Below are 22,172 nucleotides of genomic sequence, written 5' to 3' on the forward strand. Positions count from 1 at the left end.
CGCACTACCCTCTGTAGTGCCTTGCGGTCAGAGGCTGAGCAGTTGCCATACCAGGCAGTGATGCAACCAGTCAGGATGCTCTCGCAGCTGTAGAGGATCTGAGGACCAATGCCAAATCTTTTCAGTCTCCTGAGGGGGAATGAGCTGTTGAAAGAGTTCCACAGGGATGCTGGCCCATGTTGACTCCAATGCTTCCCACAGTTGTGTCAAGTTGGCTGGATGTCCTTTGGTGATGGAACATTCTTGATATACACGGAAACTGTTGAGCATGAAAAACCCAGCAGCATTGCAGTTCTTGACACAAACCGGTGCCCCCTGGCACCTACTACCATACCCCGTTCAAAGGCATTTTTATATTTTGTCTTGCCCATTCACCCTTTGAATGGCACACATACACAATCCATGTCTCAAGACTGAAAAATCCTTCTTTAATCGTTCTTCATCTACCTAAAAAAAAAATAGACTGACTGCATTTACACTTTAGTTCGAATATCTCTGGCCCAAAATGTCAGATCCTCACAAGGTAAAGTGCTTGTTGTTCAGAAGTGTCTTTCTGAGTAGTTTGAGAGGATCTACAACGTCAGTAATTAGAGGGGAGAAAGGTTTTTGGTAGCTTATGTCCATGTTTGACCAACAATATGGAAATATGCTTTTTCTGTGTTTTTGCATAACTTTAAAGGATAATTATGACAAAAGTACCTATAAATATGTTTATTCCATACTCTAAGTATGTTTGTATGATTAAATAGTCTGTTTATCTTCAGTAATATGTTCAGAATCTGTGGCTTGGTAAATGTACAACTTTGATCTTTTTTTATCTGAGAAATGTATTTTGAATGTAAACCGCATAGCACTATTATAGCAACCACCTTTTTTGATCTTGTCAATGATTTAAAATGTGTTTGTGGACCTGTCAAAATCTGTTGATACTGTTCATCATGCTATTTTATTGAAATAAGTTGTCCCTCAATAGGCTTGAGCTCTGTTCATGATTGAATGACTATGTTAGTGACAGAACTCAGGCCATCGTGATTGACAGTCCACATTTCTTAAGATACATAAGCTGTTGCGCAGGGGTCGATACTAGGACCTGTTCTTTTCACTGTTCATATAAATGCTATTGGTCGATCTGTAAAAAAATACAGATGATACTATTATGTACACAATTGCCCCAGCTGCTGACCTGGCTGTGACAAGGCTACAGTCCAATTTTGCAGATGTGCAGGAAGCCCTTACGGATATAAAACTAAATACATGTTGTTTTCAAGTTGTCTCCGATGGATTAAATCTTTACTCATGGGATGGTTCTATAATCGAACGAGTCCCTGCATACAAATACCGTGGTATATCCAATCCAGTTGTTTGTGTCGTACGTTTCGGGAAAGTACCTGCATAATTGCGCACCCAACTCACTCAGGTGCTTCGCTATATCACATTTGACATTGTCCATAAGCTTGAGTTAATTTGCACACAAAAAAATCATACAGGGTGGAAAGACCTGTGTTGTCCTTGTTAATGCAGACAGAAAAGAGCTCCAACTTCTTAATCATAGCCTCAAATTTTGTCACGCACATTTAACATAGTTGCGGAGAGTCCCTGTAATCCTAAATTCAAATCCTTCAGGCGAGAAAAAACATCACCCAAAATAGTCCAGTTGTGTGAGAAACTCGTCATCATGCAAGCGGTCAGACAAGTGAAAATTATGGGCAGTAAAAGAAAACTAAGCTCGTCTCTTGATTAAAAAAAATGTGACAATATGCTCCTACCTGTATTTGACATTGTGTTGTTATTCGCTGAACACAAGATGGTTTAATTTTATTTTTGGAAGTGAAACAAGGCTACTCAGGCGAGAGAAAAAACTCACCCAAATGTATATCCCCGTTGGAAAACATAAATGTGCTGTTTGAAAATGTGAAGATTTTTTTTCTTTTTATGGATCACATTTTAATTTGCCATACCCTCAACGGCATTACACGGTACCCCAGTTTAGGAATACCTGCTCTAAGGCATTTCAAATTGTTGTTGGAGGACCTTTTTACTGACTCCCAGCATTGAATCCCTGTCCTAATAAAGATTAAATAAGAAATTACAGTTTCAATATCTCTGGCCCAGAAAGTCAGATTCTTGTGAGGAAAAATTATCCTGGTTTAGTGGGGTCTCCCACAGTTTTCTCAGAGACTCTACATCATCTGAGAAGGGTCCTTGGTGGTGGTACAGACCACAACTGTAGCTGAAAACATCTGAATTGATCCTTTCTGTATATCTGCATGCCTTAAATATAACTTCAAGAAAAGTAACTATTAATGCATCCATTCCATAGTCTAAACTGGGAGTACAAGAGCAGTTTCAGGAGTTGGTGCAGGTTTCCCCATACAGTAGGGTGTAGAGAACTACGGCTTTTGTAAATGGTAAATGAGGACTTTAGTTTAGATATCACAATCATCAAAGACAAATTTCCCATGTCTGTCAAAGGCTCCACTGACACACTTTAGGAGGTGGTGTATTTTCGCGTCTATGTCAGCTTTGGAGGAGAGAAAGTTGGCAAGGTCTCGAAAGTGATCCACATTTACAAGGGTGGTATTGTCAACATATATTGTTGTGACCTTTGTGGTCTGGTATTGTCAAGAAGTATTGTTGTCACCAGTGTTGTATTGTCTGGTGGGGCTTAGTGGATGATTTGTGTCTTTTTTGTTGTTGTTCAGGGCCAGACCCAGGAGTGTGTACGTCTTTGCAAAGTCTTCTAAAGTGGGCAGGCATTGCTTTGTCATGTGCGTATTGTCATGGAGACATATGGCGGCTCTGAGGAGGGTGCGCGTCTTCCCGGTTCCTGCTCGACTTTGCTTTTTTTATGGCTTTAAAAAAAATATATATCATTTGTTTGCTCCTTTGTTCACTGCACAGCGGACTTACATGTTGCTGTTAAACAAGATGACCAAAGGCAACACCGGGGATGAAGAAGAGGAAGGAAAGGGGTCTCCAAGCTAGTCGGACGGGCTACACAGCCTCCTTTTCCAAGTATCCTGATGGCCAATGTCCAATCGCTGGAAAATAATTTGAACTCAGAGCAAGGCTTCAATCACAGAAGGATGTGTTTCTACAGAGACCTGGCTTACAGACGATACACTCGACTGCTATTCAACCAGATGGCTTTTCCATTTTCTTTATCGTTTGAACTGCGGCTTCTGGTAAGAGTAGGGGGAGAGGTATGTTTCTTCATCAACAATTCCTGGTAAAACAAAGTTGAAAATATCTCGAGCTTCCGTTCTCCGAACCTGGAGTTCCTGATGCTAAAATGCCGACCCCACTAAATGCAGAGGGAATTCACGTGTTATCACACCTGTGTACATACCGCCACAAGCAAACACCAAGGCAAACTGTACAAGATCATTAGCCAACAAAAATCCTCTTGCACGGAAGCAGTCTTTATTGCTGGATCATGTACAAACAGACCCACTCCAATTTGCCTACCTCTCCAACAGAACCAGAAAAGATGCCATTTCCATCGCTATTCACACGGCCATAACACCTATGTGAGAATGCTTTTCATTGACCACAGTTCATCATTCACCACTATTGTTCCCTCCAAGCTCAACACCAAGCTCAGAGCCCTGGGTCTGGACACCACCCTCTGGAACTGGATCCTTGACTTCCTGACGGGCAGACCCCAGGCTGACACCAACTCCATCATCAAGTTGGCTGACGACACCACGGTTGTAGGCCTGATAACCAATGACAAGTGAGCCTATAAGGAGGAGGTAATTGAACTATCATTGTGGTGCCAGGACAACAACCTCTCCCTCAATGTCAGCAAAACAAATGATGCCCCAATCCACATCAACGGGACTGCAGTACAGAGTCAGCAGTTTTAAGTTCATCTGTGTCCAACACTCTTGTAAGAGGGCGCATGAGCATCTCTACTTCCTAAGGTGGCTAAGGAAGCCCCCCCCCCCATCATCAAGGACCACACATCCCAGCAATGAGCTGTTCACTCTCTTATCGCTGTGCAGACAGTATCGGAGCATGAGGTCTGATACCAACAGGCTCAGAGACAGTTTATCTACAAGCAATGCTGCACAATTTTTTAAAATCCCTTTAATCCCAATTGTGCCTTCCGTTTTATGCAAAAAAATAATATTCTACTGAGCCGTTTACTTTGTTCGTATTCTAATATGTTATTTCTTAATTTTGTTGTATTGTCAGTGGACGGTGTATACCATGTGTATCCTGTACGACTAATAACACTTAACTTGAGCTCCATAATAGAAGTGAATTTGCTGTTTGCCTTGACTTTAATTAGGTTGAAGAATCTGCTGTATGTTTTTACAGGATTGGGACTTCCTGAGACAGATTTTACATGTGAAGTGAAGGATGGCAGCAATGAAGATTGCAAAAAGGGTGGGGCAGTGATGCAGCCGTTTCATCCCAGTTTCCATCTTGAAGGGTTCCATTTTAGCACCACTGTAAAGGATCAGTGTTGACGACATGCAGAAGTTGTCATGCAGAAGTCACAGTACCCTGGTGAGCTTTTCAGGGCAGCTGATATTTTATATAGTCAAATCCTTTTGTAAGATCTATAAAAAAGTAAAGTAAAGTGTTTGCTTTTTCTCTTGCAGTTATTGTGTTATGGAAATCATGTCCGTTGTGCCTCTGGATGGGAAAAAGCCTCGTTGTGATTCTGGGAGGGGTAGGAGTCAGTTGGCCAGTATGTGATTTAAGTATTTTCCCAGTGGTGGACAGTAGGAAGATACAACATCGATGCCTATGTAGTTCCCACAAATATTCCTGTCCCCCTTTTTAAAGATGGTAACAATCTGAGTTCTGTGGGAATTCTCTACTTGTGCCACATCTTCAGAAGCAGGGCATGTATGTGGTGTAAGAAAGAGCACTTAGGCTCAGGTATGTGGCCTTGCTATTTCTTACCTGGCATTTTGTACCTGCTCCTTCCTAAGTGGTTTTCCTAGGTCTTCCTTTATGATTCGCTGAAGGGTTTGGTTGAGGATCTCTGTCTCAACGGTTGTACTTCGGTTTGAAGAGTTCCTTGCCTCAGACAATGACATGGTCAATGATATGCCAGAGTGGGGATAAATCCAGGATATTTGTTTTTTTCTGATGGAAGAATGTGTTGGTGATAAGATCATGTTCTACACATTTGGTTAGGGGAATAACTCCATTTGAGTTGGTTTGCTGACACCTTCTTTCCCAATCATTCCTCTCCAAATGTTGTGGTCCTGGCCGACTGGCAATAAAATCCCCAAGATGAATGATCGTGTCTTCCTTAGGAATACTTGAGAGCCCAAGTTGGTATAGAAGGTCTCAAACAATAGAACTCTGGGCATTAACCACAACCTTCCCTTCAAGCAGTAATCAGTGTTTCTGTTTTTTATAATACAGTGATAGACCTGTGTGCTGAGGGGAAGCATGACTGTGAGCAGATCTGTATCACCTCTCTGGGCACCTTCACCTGCAACTGCAAGACTGGCTACACCCTCAACGATGACAAGATTACCTGCACAAGTTAGTGAAGCCATCATCAGGCCAAACCATTGAGGAAGCCCAGATATGAAACTACAACCTTCCTTTCAAGCAATAATCAGTGTCTCTGTTTGTATGACCCAGTGATAGACCTGTGTGCTGAGGGGAAGCATGACTGTGAGCAGATCTGTATCGCCTCCCCTGGAGCCTTCATCTGTGACTGCAGCGCTGGCTTTAAGCTCCACGATGACAAGAAGACCTGCACAAGTTAGTGAGGCCATCATCAAGCCCAACAGTAGAATGTATTTACAGTAGCTGGCTTTAAGCTCAACAATGACAAGATTACCTGCACAAGTTAGTGAGGCCACCATCAGGCCCAACAGTAGAATGTATTTACTGTAGCTAGGGGCAGAATATTTGAGGCAGCTGCTGGGTGAGATTTGCGGTGAACATTGCAAGCGCAATAAACCTAAAGTATGTACTATTCCGTGTTTATCAAGCTTGAGACCCAGCATTAACATACACTTGAAAAAAGGTTTTGAAGATTAAAGGTCTTATTTTTGGTCCTTTGTGTAGCATATGATTAAATCAACCAACCAATGTACACTACCGTTTAACAAAACAGACTTTGTTCATATTTCTGATCTGAGTTCAAATAGTATGCTTTTTCTTTGAGCATGATTGGAATGCCAGGTGGGTGACATTTGCACTTTTGGGACTATGTCAGTTCAAGTGCTCCAAGTCAGCTCATTCGAAAGCAGCTAAAGTATTCAAAACAATACAAATACTATTTGAACGAAGGTCTGTTTATTATAGAAACACCTATGCTGTTGGTCACAATCAAAAACCATATCTTGCTTTTATGCTATCTAGTTACTTTTTAACTGCATTGGTAACCAGAATGCAATTACTGGCTATCTATGCTTTCAGCTTTTACAAATGGAATTCGCATTTAGCAAACATTTTTCTACACCCGAAAAGGACAATATCTAAATATTATGCTGCAAAAACAGCCAAATATATCCAAATTGGATTTTAGTAACCACATTAGACATTGTATAAAATGTGCACGTTGTTAGCATCAGCTTTTTAGAATGGTACCAATAACGGCATCCTTGTGCTGTCCATCACGGCGTTCCATCGTTCTTGGACCGGACCTATGACACCACACACTTCTCGTCCACTGCACCCCAGTTTGTCAGAGTGTCCGTGTGTGTTTGTCCCTCCACAGACCTGTGTAACACAGTGGAGCATGGCTGTGAGCATCAGTGTATCAGTACACCAGACTCCTACTACTGCATCTGCCCTGAGGGACAGCTACTGGCAGAGGATGGCAAGGGCTGCCGAAGTAAGTATACTTCACACACCCACTAAATACAATAATGTTAACACCCTCACTTCCAAAATGGTTCTTTCTCCTCATCTGAAGAACCCTTTTTGGAAGACAAGGGTTCTTTTTAAGGCAAAGGGTTCTACCTAGAACTTTTTTTTTTGTTCACCCCTTTTTTCTCCCTAATTTTGTGGTATCCAATTGGTAGTGGTTACAGTCTTGTCTGATCGCTGCAACTCCCGTACGGACTCGGGAGAGATGAAGGTTGTTCTCCGAAACACAACCCAACCAAGCCGCACTGCTTCTTAACACAATGCCCATCCAACCCGGGAAGCCAGCCGCACCATTGTGTCGGCGTGCAGTGCGCCGGTGCGCGATGACACAAGAATGTCCCTGCCGGCCAAACCCTCCCCTAACCCAGACGACGCTGGGCCAATTATGCGTCGCCCCATGGGCCTCTGGGTGTTCAAAAGTTTAAATGGTAGTGTACATTGGTTGGTTGATTTAATCATATGCTACACAAAGATAAATAACATACATTTTTCTAAACTAATCCAACCTGTTAGGAGTTTGATGTATTGCACTTAGATGGTTGATGGATGTACTTAGATGGTTGTACCAGTTTAGATGCTTTAGATAGTCTTTCCTACCCTGGCAGTCATTCTGAATGCATGTTGTGGGTGATTGAAAGTTCCAATTATTGGATATCCTGACTCTGGCTGGATTCCAATAAGAATTACTCATCACTTTACATGCCAGCGTAATGTGAGTTGTAAACCAGGAGTTTTAAACCAGGAGTTTGACCACTGTTAGGGTATAACAAGGCCCTCAAATAAATACCTTATGATATATGTAAGATATTGTCATAAAGAGTATTGATGGGCATTCAAAATATTTTCCATAAGCCGGATCTTTTGGCTCTGCTCACCTAAATGAGGCATTCATTTGGCTCCCAAACGGCTCGTCATTCAGTAGTGCTTAAAAATGTATGAAAAACCATGAAAAATAACTCATTTGTAGTGTAAAGCCTAAAAGGTTGCCTATCATGTCAGATCATGAAATCTGTGTTCAAATACATTTTACCTGGTGAAATTAGATAGCTTGCAAAAATGTTGCATGGACCATAATAAGGCTCTCTTCTCACTGCCTATTGTTTCTGCAGTGAGGAATTACCATCTTCACAGAACTTATCTACAGAAAGTCGTTGTCTGGAGCTCAAAAAGCAGTAGTAGCAGTATGCAAATCAGCGAACCAAATGAACAGCTCTTTCACAGATGCGAGTCGGTTCCCGACGTTCACCAAAAAGATCTGTTCAAAAACAGTGTTCATTCGCGAATGACTCATCACTAAGAGAGTTGAATGTTAAAGGCTAATAAGACTGGTGGAAGTGTTCATAGAGGGTTCTAGGAAGAACCCTTCAAAGATAAAAGGGTTCTTCGTAGAACTCTCTGCAAAGGGTTCTACTTAGCACCTTTTTTTCCGAAGAGTGTACATCTCATGTGGTTCACCAGAGGTTTAATCATTAGTTCAAACAGTTGTGTACTAAAACAAGAGTTTCTATTGGACAAATTCAGCTAGGTCCGGTTTCATTCCATTTGCTTCCATTTAAGAGATGTATTGCAACCAAATTGGCATAATGAATACACCCCTGGATGCAATAGCTCTATACAACTACTTCTATTCAGTTGACTCTCTGTAATGTCTTGGATACAGTATCTAACGTGCTCCAGAAATGAAATTAACAAAGGTCGTCAAAATTGATAAAAGGTCAAAAATAAAGTTCTGTAAATGTAACAGCTGCATAATGGAGTAAAATACTCAACTCGTTTTGAATTTTAAATAATCCTTCAAATTTTGACTGTATTATAGCACATTAACAATAGTATAATGAGAGTAAATCTATGGAATCTATATATTTCAGTGGGATTTCAGACATTCAGTTGAATGTCAAATGTAATTGTTTCTTCTTTGAAATGATACAAATGTTTTTAAACCATATGGCCTTTTAACAGTACCAGTCAAAAGTTTGGACACCTACTCATTCAAGGCTTTTTCTTTATTTTTACTGTTTTCTACATTGTAGAATAATAGTGAAGACATCAAACTAAGAAATAACATACATAGAATCATGTAGTAACCAAAAAAGTGTTAAACAAATAAAAATGTTTTATATTTGACATTCTTAAAAGTAGCCACCTTGATGACAGCTTTGCCCACTCTTGGCATTCTCTCAACCAGCTTCATGAGGGAGTCACCTGGAATGCATTTCAATTAACTTCTTGGTGACGGGGCAGTATTTTCACGTCCGGATGAAATGCATGCCCAAATTCAACTGCCTGCTACTCATCCCTAGAAGATAAGCTATGCATATAATTAGTAGACAAAACACTCTGAAGTTTCTGAAACTGTTTGAATCATGTCTGTGAGTAGAACAGAACTTATTTAGCAGGCGAAACCCCGAGGACAAAACCATTCAGATTTTGTTTTGTTTTGGGGTCACTCTCTTTTCAATAGGTTTTCAATGGGAATCCAGATTTCTAAGGGACCTTCTTGCAGTTCCTATCGCTTCCACTGGATGTCAACAGTCTTTAGAAATTGGTTGAGGTTATTCCTTTGTGTAATGAAGAAGTACGGCCATCCTTGAACGAGGGTCACTTGAAGTGTACTGTTAGATGGAGGAGCGTGACCAGAAAGCATGCTACAGTTTGTTTTCTTCCTGTATTGAACACAGATCATCCCGTCTTCAATTTTATCGATAATTTACGTTAAAAAATACCTACAGTTGTATTAGAAAAGTAGTTTGAAATGTTTTGGCAAAGTACAGGTAACTTTTGAGATATTTTGTAGTCACGTTGTGCAAGTTGGAAACGGTGTTTTTCTCTATCAAACGCGCCAAATAAATGGACATTTTGGATATATATCGACGGAATTATGCAAACAAAAGGACCATTTGTGATGTTTATAGGTCATATTGGAGTGCCAACAAAAGAAGCTCGTCAAAGGTAAGGCATTAATTATATTTTTATTTCTGCGTTTTGTGTCGCGCCTGCAAGGATGAAATATGGTTTCTTTCTTTGTTTACGGAGGTGCTATCCTCAGATAATAGCATTGTTTGCTTTCACCGAAAAGCCTTTTTGAAATCTGACATGTTGGCTGGATTCACAACAAGTGTAGCTTTAATTTGCTTTAATCTTGCATGTGTGATTTTAATGAAAGTTTGATTAATTTTTTATTTTAATTTTATTTCACCTTTATTTAACCAGGTAGGCTAGTTGAGAACAAGTTCTCATTTGCAACTGCGACCTGGCCAAGATAAAGCATAGCAGTGTGAACAGACAACACAGAGTTACACATGGAGTAAACAATTAACAAGTCAATAAATAACACAGTAGAAAAAAAAGAGTCTATATACATTGTGTGCAAAAGGCATGAGGAGGTAGGCGAATGATTACAATTTTGCAGATTAACACTGGAGTGATAAATGATCAGATGGTCATGTACAGGTAGAGATATTGGTGTGCAAAAGAGCAGAAAAGTAAATAAATAAAAACAGTATGGGGATGAGGTAGGTAAAAATGGGTGGGCTATTTACCGATAGACTATGTACAGCTGCAGCAATCGGTTAGCTGCTCAGATAGCAACTGATTCATTTCAGTAATTTATTTAAATTTGGTGCTCTGCATTTAGCTAGCGTCCCACATATCCCAGAGAGGTTAACAGGTGTGCCTTGTTAAAGTTAATTTGTGGAATTTCTTTCTTAATGCGTTTGAGCCAATCCGTTGTGGTAAAAAACCAAGTCCATATTATGGCAAGAACAACTCAAATAAGCAAAGAGAAATGACAGTCCATCATTACTTTAAGACATGAAGGTCAGTCAATCTGGAACATTTCAAGAACTTTGAGTGCAGTCACAAAAAAACATCAAGCGCTATGATGAAACTGGATCTCTTGAGGACCGCCACAGGAAAGGAAGACCCTGTAAGAGGTGCGTAACTGGCTGCTGAGAAGTCATGCGCAGGAGAGCAGAACTGGGTAATAACCGGAGCAGTTTAATGAGGCAAAACCGACTGCACCCAGAAAAACAAAATATAGGTTGAAATAACCCGTCGCAAACCAGTCTATAATACACATACACTTTACAACAAACAATTCCACACAGACATGGGGGAAACAGAGGGTTATATACCCGTCATGTAATGAGGGAATGTAAACCAGGTGTGTGGGAAAACAAGACAAAACAAATGGAAAATGAAAGGTGGATCAGCGATGGCAGAAGACCAGCGACGTCGACCCCTGAACACCGCCCGAACAAGGAGGGGAACCGACTTTGGCGGAAGTCGTGACAGACCCAGAGTTACCTCTGCTGCAGAGGACAAGTTCATTAGAGTTAACTGTACCTCAGATTGCAGCCCAAATAAATGCTTCACAGAGTTCAAGTAACAACATCAACTGTTCAGAGGAGACGGCATGAATCAGGCCTTCATGGTCGATTTTGCTGCAAAAAACCCACTACTAATGGACACCAATAAGAAGAAGAGACTTGCTTGGGCCAAGAAACACAATCAATGGACATTAGACTGGTGGAAAGCTGTACTTTGGTCGGATAAGTACAAATGAGAGATTTCTGGTTCCAACCGCCGTGTCATTGTGAGACGCAGAGTCAGTGAACGGAGGATCTCCGCATGTGTGGTTCCCACTGTGATGCATGGAGGAGGAGTGTGATGGTGTGGGGGTGTTTTGCTGTTGACACTGTCAGTGATTTATTTAGACTCCAAGGCACACATAACCAGCATGACTACCACAGCATTCTGCAGCGATACGCCATCTCATCTGGTTTGTGCTTAGTTGGACTATCATTTATTTTTAAACAGGACAATGACCCAAAACACACCTGAGGTTTGGGATGAGTTGGACCGCAGAGTGAAGGATAATCAGACAAGTGCTCAGCATATGTGGGAACTCCTTCAAGACTGTTGGAAAAGCATTCCTCATGAAGCTGGTTGAGAGAATGCCAAGAGTGTGCAAAGCTGTCATCAAGGCAAAGGATGACTACAGTGGTTCGTCCTTTAAAAGTTGCAGCGTACTGCAGCAAAGCTTGCGTGGTGCCGCATAATTCTATGGCACGTTATTTAAGTGCCACCCACTGGTAACATGAATGCTAGTTAGTGCTAGTTTGACCACCAGAGGGCATCTTTGAGAAGCATTTGACAGCCTTCAATAGTGGCTGTACAAGAAGAAGAAAAAAATTGTTTTGTAAAAACATAGTATATGGGACTGATTAAGAAATTTTGCTCTGGGTTTCCGTTAGGATGGAACAGAAAATATGGCGCTGTACAACGTGATGGTCGGGAGTAGGCTACAATTCTGGGCTATTTAGCTAAAGAACTGAAAAAAGCGTGTGCGAGCAAGGAGGCCTACAAACCTGACCTGAGTTACACCAGCTCTGTCAGGAGGAATGCCAAAATTCACCCAACTTATTGTGGGAAGCTTGTGGAAGCGTTTGACCCAAGTTAAACAATTTAAAAGAAATGCTGCCAAATAGTAATTGAGTGTATGTGAACTTCTGACCCACTTGGAATGTGATGAAATAAATTAAAGCTGAAATAAATCATTCTCTACTATTATTCTGACATTTCACATTCTTAAAATAAAGTGGTGATCCTAATTGACCTAAATCAGGGAATATTTACTAGGATTAAATGTCAGGAATGGTGAAAAACTGAGTTTACATATATTTGGCTAAGGTGTATGTAAACTTGTTTAGCACTTTTTTAATTACTACATGATTCCATATGTGTTATTTCATAGTTTTGATGTCTTCACTATTAATCTACAATGTAGAAAATAGTCCAAATAAAGAAAAACCTTTTGAATGAGTAGGTGTTTCCAAACCTTAGACTGTTATTGTATGTTTATTATTATATTGACTGAATAATTAAGTTTTAAATAACTCATTTCACCTATTGGTGAAAATGAAAAAAAGCAGACATGGAATATCCCTTTGAGCATGGTGAAGTTATTAATTACACTTTGGATATGGGATCAATACACCCATTAACTACAAAGTTACAGGAGTCTTCCTAACTCAGTTGGTAGGAAAGGTAGGAAAACTGCTCAGGGATTTCACCATGAGGCCAATGGGGATTTTTAAACAGTTACAGATTTTATGGCTGTGATGGGAGAGAACTGAACATGGATCAACAACATTGTAGTTACTCCACAATACTTACGTAATTGACAGAGTGAAAAGAAGGAAGCCTGTACAGAACAAAAATATTCCAAAACGTGCATCCTGTTTGCTACAAAACACTAAAATATACTGAAAAGAATGTGGTAAAGTAAGCAACTTTAAATATGAAGAGTGGTACTCGGTAATGTGTTGTATTGGATTTGCCCCAAACATAACACTTAGTATTCAGGACATAAAGTTCAGGATGCATGTTTTGGAATATTTTTATTCAATGTTGATTCAACCAGTGGGAAGGTTCTATCTCACACAACATTAGTAATGTTCAGTTTAAGAAAACGGTAGTTATTTGAATACATAAATGATAGAATAACACTATTTTACCAAGATATTCAAAACACATCATCAAATACATTAAGAAATGGATTATGACCTTCAGACGGATTACTGTCATCACTGAACAACGATGTGACAACATCATTTACTTATTTCTGACAGTGTTGTTTTTTTGCTTGAATGCCTTTATTGCTGGCTAGACTAGCCGCCCACCATACTTCAAGGGATATGGCAAAGTATATTAAGTGAAAAAAAATGAAAAACTAGAAAGTTCAATCAGCATAAACCCTTTTGAACGTGGCGAGTCCTCTTCATTTATAGCATTTCTGTCACTGAGTCAACAAAACATTAGCAAAAGTTACCCAATTAGCGGGAGGGATTGGGCAACATCTTGTTAGCGCACTGTAATTATGTTCAGAATGGCTTCCATTCAAAACCCATAGAGCGCTGTGAAGCGCATAGCCTGAGGTCTGACGTTATGTATAGCATGTTACTGTACAGCCACTGCGTTCCAAATTAGGCGTTCATCAGTGCCAAATGCTATTTTAAACCTGTATATGTGTACATGTCTAACAATTGCTTGTTTTACATTTTGTTTGATTAAAAAGCAAGCCCCTATATGCTAACCTACTATAACGAAAGCTGGTTCAATAGCAATGCGCCTGGTGTCTTTTTTTTAATCCTGGACATGCATTAGCCAAGTAGCCTATCCATAAAAGGTTTCTCAAATGGTTTACTCTTGAGGCTTTTGCATTATTCACATTTCACATAGGCATACCTGCAGTGCATAGGCTACTCCAGTCGGCTTGTATCCATCCCCATTTCCAAAGAGCGGCTCTTGTCCGGTTACCAAATACACGCCAAACATATTCAATCATATAAAACCATGTTTTTCACTGTTGCTGTTACTGGTTATTGTAATAATTAATATAGCTATTTTCTGCCAACTGAGGTACTCAAAGCACTTTGCATAGTAGAGGGAAACCAATGTACCAATGTATAGCACCCACCTGGGTGATGCACAGCAACCATTTTTGTGCCAGAACACTCATCACACATCAGTTTAGAAGTGATATATGCCGATTTGGAATGAGGGGGATGATTAGGTGGCCATGATGGAATTGGACCAGGTTGGGAATTTAGACATGACACCAGGGTTAACACCACTAATCTTACAATAAGTACCATGGGATTTTTAAATGATCACAAAGAGTCAGGGACACCTGTTTAATGTCACATCTGAAAGTCAGCACACTACACAGGGCAATGTCCCCTTCACTGCTCTTGGGAATTGGGATTTCCTTAGACCGGAGGGAAGAGTGCCCCGTACTAGTCCTCCAACACCAGATCCAGCAGCATCTGGTCTTCCATCCAGGGACTGGCCCAGATCCACCCTGCTTAGCTTCAGAGGCAAGCCAGCAGTGGGATGCAGGGTGGTATGCTGCTATTTATTAAACTATATCAATCCACAATGGACTACGAAGAGACTATTCCGTGCCCCCGGCCGAATTAAGACAACACAAAGACCATCAGTAACCTACAGAACTTGAGACAACGGCATGCCGTATTAAGCAGTGAACAGCATTGATTGCCCTGTGAGTTTTAAGCCCTCTTCACACCTATAATGAGTTAAACCCAACCCTTTCGCGCCACTGCCAACTATTGCACTCAATTCCCTGTGATAATAGCTCAAATATTTTTGATACACCCCTGGACCTATAGCCATACCGCCAGCGCTAAGATTTATCATTGCGCTAGCTTTGTAAAAATAGAACCCCCATGTCTACGATTTCTGACAATACCCCCATCCTTTTGAGACATAGTTACACACTTCTCCACGATAGTAAAGCCCAAGAGAAAATGTGGTTTGCACAGGTAATCGTATGAATATTGTCAGTTCAATCGGTGACATGACAATTACTTGACAAATCGATAATCCACTTCTCAAACAAAATCAAATGAAAGCTGAACTGAGCTGTATTGTCAGGTGGGTGTGGCTTGAGCCTTGCAACTGAAATAACATAACCTACAAATAAATCCAGCTCTTGCAAAATAAAAATATTTAGCCAGGTAAGTCATTGAGAACAAATTCTCTTTTACAATGCCGATCTGGTAAAATGCATAATAATAACTGCACATCCCACAGTGCTTTATGGAAGACCTACAATCCATGCATGGTAAATGAAAGGGGCATGTTACTGTATGAAAAGGGCCCTGATTACCCCAATGTCCCACCCAGCCTGCAGATCGGCCAACATTGACCTGGTCCTCCTCATCGATGGCTCCAAGAGCGTGCGTCCCCAGAACTTTGAGCTGGTCAAGCAGTTTGTCAACCAGGTGGTGGACTCCCTGGATGTGTCCGCCCATGGGACTCGAGTGGGCCTAGTGCAGTACTCCAGCCACGTGCGCACAGAGTTCGCCCTCAAAATGTACGAGAAGACGGATGACATCAAGAAGGCGGTGATGAACGTGGAGTACATGGAGAAGGGCACCATGACGGGCCTGGCCCTCAAGCACATGATGGAGAACAGCTTCTCGGAGGCCGAGGGTGCCCGCAAGAACATCCCTCGCGTGGGCCTGGTCTTCACTGACGGCCGCTCTCAGGACGACATCACTGAGTGGGCCAAGAAGGCCAAAGAAGAAGGTCAGTGACATAAACTTATAAAGCGCCTGCAGTAATGTTTACATAAAACAAGGGAATGACAAAGATTGCATTAAAATTAGAATATCTTGCTTTGATAAGAGCTCATATAACATGATTAGGAAATATGGAATCAATTGGTTCATACATGAAAACAGTTAAACTTTTTCTTTAAAGCGTAATACGTACTACTTACAGACAATAAATGTGTCCAAATCGGCTGTCATTCGCTACTTTGGTGTGTTACTGGCTGTTTCAACAAAACAGTTCTTGCAATTAAATACAATTTAGGACTTCATCCAACATTTTTGTGACATAGTGTGTTGTCCTCCTTGTCAGGTATCACCATGTATGCTGTTGGTGTTGGGAAGGCCATGGAGGATGAGCTGCGTGAGATTGCCTCAGAGCCACTAGACAAGCACTTCTTCTATACCACTGACTTCACTTTCATCAACCAGATAGCCGAGAACCTCAAGCTCAATGTCTGTGCAGGTACTGTATTCTATGATCAAAGCTAATCACAAATCACAACACATTAGAACATGTTATTTTAGAACACAATCTACAGTCAGGCAATGTCTGTCTGTCTGTCTGTCTGTCTGTCTGTCTGTCTGTCTGTCTGTCTGTCTGTCTGTCTGTCTGTCTGTCTGTCTGTCTGTCTGTTGTGGACCCCACAAAGATAGTAAAAAAAATTGTGTGTGTTTCAGAGGAGAGCCAGGGAGAGATTGAGGTGAAAGACCCATGTGCCTGTGAGAGTCTGGTTGAGTTCCAGCAAGCAACAATGTCCACTCTGGAGCAGCTGAAAACAAAACATATCCTTCTATATACTGCACTTGTTCATTAAAGGTGCACTTTGTAGCTTGTCTTTTCCCTGTTGTAGCATGACCAATTACTGTATATGTGACTCGTTTCAGGAAAATAGGCGTGTCGCACGTCATAACTTCACAGGATAACTATTTTAACTGAAACATTTATTTTTGATCAAAATGCGTTTTTGGCAGAAATGCCATCCGGAAAATGTGAACTTTCATGTGCCTTAATAACAAACTTGTATGCCATCTGTAAATACGAATACAATTGTTAAAATTTGTCTGCCATATAGCATGTGCAGGTAATCCTTTCTACCGTGGCTTTTTGTGAAAGATATCATGAAGAAGTGCCAAAGTGTTGCCAATGCCCTCCACTTTCTGGAGGACAATCGTGCCATGCTGACTCTCTCTGACTGAAAATGAATCAGAACATGAGAAAATCCCTGATTTACGTAAAAACATTTTCAATGAACCAGACATTATAGAGTCTTCTGAAATGGAGATCAACAGTGTTGTTGTCACGGAAGAAGTTGACTGAGTTTTGAAATCAGTGAAATACCCGGTGGAAGCAGAGTATGATAGCTAAGGAGATGGAAAGAATTCTGGCATTTGATTGCAAAAATGTGGAGGAAGTCAAAAAGAGAACACACAGAAGGCTGTTTTTATAAAACACCTGTCTCTGGATTCCATCTTCAAACTAAGGGCAACCATGGCATCCGTGACAGAGAGGGAGAAGCATTCATCCATGCATACGGGTAAGATAATCTAGCTAGCAACATTCAGATATGTTTATAATTTTGTCAAAGTTGTTTTCATTGCGAATTAAAGTGTACGGTTAGCTAGCTAGCTAACGTTATGTGTTTGATCTGTGTAGTAACATTAGTATCTCAGAAAGCAATTTGCCTTGCTAGTTATAGCCTAATGTTAGCGAGCTAGCTAACACTGAGCCTTGTTGGTTAACTTTAGCTAACTGCAGATTCATGCATGGTGGATAGCTATGACAATCAGTATGGGTTGGGATTATTGCTGCGTTCAAAACAATTGGGAACTCTGGAGGAAAAAAACAAGCTATGACTGGGAAAAATAGTTTTGAACGGTCATTGAACTCGGAATTCCAACTCAGGAACTCGGGCCTGTTTCTAGAGCCCCGACTTTCTGAGCTGAAGATCACTGACATCATGATTTGACCTTGTATTTTTCCCAAGTTCTCGTATTTTTCCAAGTTCCCAGTTCCCAAGAGTGTGCTAAGCCGTCATCAAGGCAGCCTTGAAGAATCTCAAATATAAAATATATTTGGATTCGTTGAACACTTTTTTGGTTACTACATGATTCCATATGTGTTATTTCATATTTTTTATGTCTTCACTATTATTCTACAATGTAGGAAATAGTAAATATCAAGAAAAACCCTTGAATGAGTAAGTGTGCAAACTTTTGACTTATATATTTGACTTGTATATATATTTTTTAGCATTACCTTAGATACTTTATAAATATTCATATAAGTGATATACTGTAGGCCCAAATCCTAGTGTGTGTGTGTGTGTGTGTGTGTGTGTGTGTGTGTGTGTGTGTGTGTGTGTTTGTAACTCAAGTTGTTGCAGAGATCTTCCATTGACATCAATGCATAATTTATACCAAAGTCCAAATCTTGTGCACACTTTTCAAGTTAGGATTCAGCCCAACATCAATCCGATAATGCCATCCCATTCTACTACTACCCACCACAATATCATTAAACTCAGCCCAACTTTTTTCATACAGGCCATTTGACAATAAAATTGAACAATGTGTTTATTTCCTTAACCCATTTATACTGGCGGGTATGACTGCACAATTGGAGGACATGGAGAACCAGCTGCTGTCACGAAAATGAGGGATGTCATTCAAGTAACCCAACAAGAATAAGGAGATGCTTTGAGCATAGAATCATTTCCCTGTCAAGAATGTAACAGTAAAAACACAAGTCCTATCAATGTCGACTTTCCATGATGTAAATGACCCAAAACAATATTTTATTATTTTATGTGGAATATCTTATTTCAGTGCATGAATGTGGACATGCAATGGACTTGAGTCATATCAAGCACATCCATACTTAATGTAGACATAAGCACAGGCAACTAGAAAGTACAGCCATTGCTTATAACTTAAAGCTCCAATATGTAACTTTTTGGGCACCCAACCAAATTCACATAGAAATATGAGTTATAGATCTGTCATTGAAAGTCTAAGAAGCTGGTAGATCGGTTCTATGCTTCCCGTTTTAAAGTTTTGTTTGTGTCTTTTTACTTTCATTTTTGTACATCTTCAAACAGCTGAAAATAAAATATTATTGGTTATGGAAAATATATTTCACAACGGATTACATGGTACAATGATGCTCTACACTATAATGTCACTATGAACTTAAATTAGGCAAACTATTAGAATTTTAGCAACCAGGAAATGCCGGGGCGATGTCTCCATAGTGCATCTTAAATACACAGTATTTTTCCATTCTCACACCAGACGGTTTTTATTTGTGCTCCATTTATCCTTAATATGTTTTATATGGTTTGTTAATGTAATGTGTTTATTATAGCAAGTTTGATACCAGCAGTAAATAACTGGGGGAAAAATAATTAATAAGTATTATTACCACTTCAAATTCGGACGCATTTTCTCATAGAAAGTCATATAATCCAATATTTTTAGAGGAATAAATGATAGGAGAGTCGTAAAGAATACAAAATGAGGGTTCCTGGATTCACAAAAGTGAAACCAAGCATCACAAAATTACCTAGATCACAGCAAAACATTACTGTCAAGAGGATGGGAAAGTTCTGTATGAATTTGAGCTCCAAAAATACATCCTAAATGAGTAATTAAGATCACATTGATTGTCTTACTTTGTAACTATGTATGCAGTTGAATGAGGTCATGAATATACTGGTATATTATGTGAAATCAAAATACCACCACAAAGAAAGGGAAGTTTACGCCCAACTTTTGCTGTGGTTTACTTAAGCAAATAAGCCCCGAGGAGGTGTGGTATATGTTCTTACGCATGACACAACGCGGGGTGCCTGGACACAGCCCTTAGCCGTGGTATATTGGCCATATATCACAAACCCACGAGGTGCCTTACTGCTATTATGAACTGGTTGCCAATGTAATTAGAGAAGTAAAACTACATGTTTTGTCATACCCATGGTAAATGGTATGATATACCACAGCTGTCAGCCAATCAGCGTTCAGGGCTCGAACCACCCTGTTTATAATTTATTTTAAATGGAGTGAGCTTTTACAGTTGAACTGATTTGCCCTATCTTTGAAGCATTTTACTGCATTTTCTTGAGACCGAGAGAATATCACTGAGCGACGTAAATGAACAAGAGGGCCTTTTTGTTTCTTTTTTTAGTCTTGTATTAAACGACCATGTGATGGGAAAGATTTATACTCCTATATTTGGTTACCTGTACTTTCTGTATTTTTTCTAATAACCTTTTTCTGTAATGGTTGAAGACTCTATTCTGGCACAGATGGTAATAAAGACTGAACTGTTCTCGGTGTTGTTTCTTCATAACTCTGAACCGGCTCGTAGAATCATTGCAACCAGAGAGCAGTCACCCTGTAATTGGGCTGAGAAGTGTTGTTGCGTGTACCCCTGAGGGACTAAATTGACAAGTAATGTGTAGTGGGATCTTGCTTCATTATTGTTTGCAAACAGAGACATACTTTATGGTGATGAGCTTCAGTTCTTATCTCCATAGATGTTCTAATCAGTCCCTGGGATGCCATGTTGTCGTTCCACAAGTGTCCCGCCCTGGGTGACCTTTGTCAGTAGCTTCTAATTAGGCTAATGGGACGGAGCTCCCCTTGCCATTGCCATGTTTGCCAACTCCCAGCCAAGACTGGAGAATGTGAAATGTCAGCTGGTCCCCCAAGCCTTGGTAAAAGACATGTTAATTGTCCCAATAGGTAGTCTGGCCTTCAACTCTCACAAGGAGCTGTGGAAAAACATATGCAACTGCTTTTCAACAACAATTGGCCTTTAAAAAGTTCTCAGTCTGGTGTAACATTGCCAAGTGAACGGAAGAAGCAGAGGAGCTCAGACAAGGAAGTGTTGGCACATACCATATAGCTGTCTAAAAGTAAAACCACTTCCTGAGACACCTGTATTGATTCAGCTGCTCTTCATACCATGCTTTATGTGTTGGTTTACTGGGTTTGATTACAGAAATTTGAGCTGAAGAGCACAATGTTCAGCCAATCAAATAATTTATTTTGGCCTCAATGGCCATGATGGCACAAGCCCAGGCACATATCAGCCTACCTATGACCCTCCTGTGGGTCCTGAAGTGGGGCCCACTACACCTTCAATGCTAAACAGTGTAACAGTGTATACTCACCGGGTGTTAAGTGCATCATGGTTGAGTTTGTTTTGGTTAATTTTGGATGAAAAATACATTTTAATAATCACATCAAGTGATAAATCATAGATGAGTGGACAGAATATATTCCACTCTTTAAAATGAAATAGGAAAAGAGAACCCATAGGCAAACATGCATGTTGCAATTAAGCACTCGGTAAACAATGCCAGCAATGTATGGAAAGACAGTTGAACAAAATAATAGCAGTTGTACATAGCTGAATATTGTGTAACCTTTATAAAAGCAGTGCATGGTCTACAGTATCAAAATGTCTTTAAGTTGGTAAACAGACTTGCACAGTGGTATTCGGAGTCTAAAGCACTGATGATATACAACTTTGGCAATTTTATTACAGCAGTTCATATTTGAGTTACCACCCTTTAGCAACTAACACATTAACAGTGATGTTTCCCCATTCAGGAACCACAAGAAACTGGTGAAATAAATGTAACAAAATGTTCAACATATGTAAATTGTGATTTTGATTAACTTTGGTGGTAAAAGGGATAACACCTGTTTAAACCATAGTGTTAAAGTGGCATTTGGAGTCAACTTAAACCCACTTCGACTTCTTCAGAGGTCAATAAGTACATAATGTACATCTAATGTACTCATAGGCTGTGAGCCAGAAATCTGAGCAAGAGAGGCATAGGCTCTCCACAGATCCAACTGTGGAGATTGGAGATTGAATATATACAGTGTATTTGTTTAGGCTATGTCAATAAGCATGAATATATGAAAATGTATTTGGGCGTGGGCTTTGTAGCCTTCCCTTGATTATGCACAAGCTGTGAATGATCTATTCTAATGTGTCCATTGGGGATCCGATTATTTTCAAAGGGATGCTGATTTGAAATTGAATGTGAGAATGACAAATATTAAATCAAACCATTTATCAAATCCCAAGCAGCAGAAAACAAAACAATTAAAGGAATGTATTTAGCTAGAAAATATCAAAAGAATCTGTCTTGGGCAATCGAT

At 40.1% G+C, this 22,172-nt stretch overlaps 1 protein-coding gene across 2 annotated transcripts in view; it reads left to right on the plus strand.

Annotated features, from left to right (window-relative positions):
* The window catches only part of matn4 (matrilin 4), a 39,923-nt gene extending 19,988 nt beyond the window's left edge, over nucleotides 1–19,935 (plus strand). Inside the window, exons 7-13 of one of the 2 annotated variants that reach the window (XM_024444314.2) lie at nucleotides 5,392–5,514; nucleotides 5,617–5,739; nucleotides 6,704–6,820; nucleotides 15,565–15,969; nucleotides 16,306–16,458; nucleotides 16,674–16,778; nucleotides 18,593–19,935. In XM_024444314.2, coding sequence (XP_024300082.1) covers nucleotides 5,392–5,514; nucleotides 5,617–5,739; nucleotides 6,704–6,820; nucleotides 15,565–15,969; nucleotides 16,306–16,458; nucleotides 16,674–16,778; nucleotides 18,593–18,651 — 1,085 coding nt within the window. In that variant the 3' untranslated portion in view covers nucleotides 18,652–19,935. The remainder of the gene's footprint in view (nucleotides 1–5,391; nucleotides 5,515–5,616; nucleotides 5,740–6,703; nucleotides 6,821–15,564; nucleotides 15,970–16,305; nucleotides 16,459–16,673; nucleotides 16,779–18,592) is intronic. The other variant, XM_024444324.2, reaches the window with a different exon arrangement.
* Nucleotides 19,936–22,172: the final 2,237 nt, after the last annotated feature.

The sequence above is a fragment of the Oncorhynchus tshawytscha genome, linkage group LG02, assembly GCF_018296145.1.
Source record: "Oncorhynchus tshawytscha isolate Ot180627B linkage group LG02, Otsh_v2.0, whole genome shotgun sequence".
Lineage (NCBI taxonomy): Eukaryota > Metazoa > Chordata > Actinopteri > Salmoniformes > Salmonidae > Oncorhynchus > Oncorhynchus tshawytscha.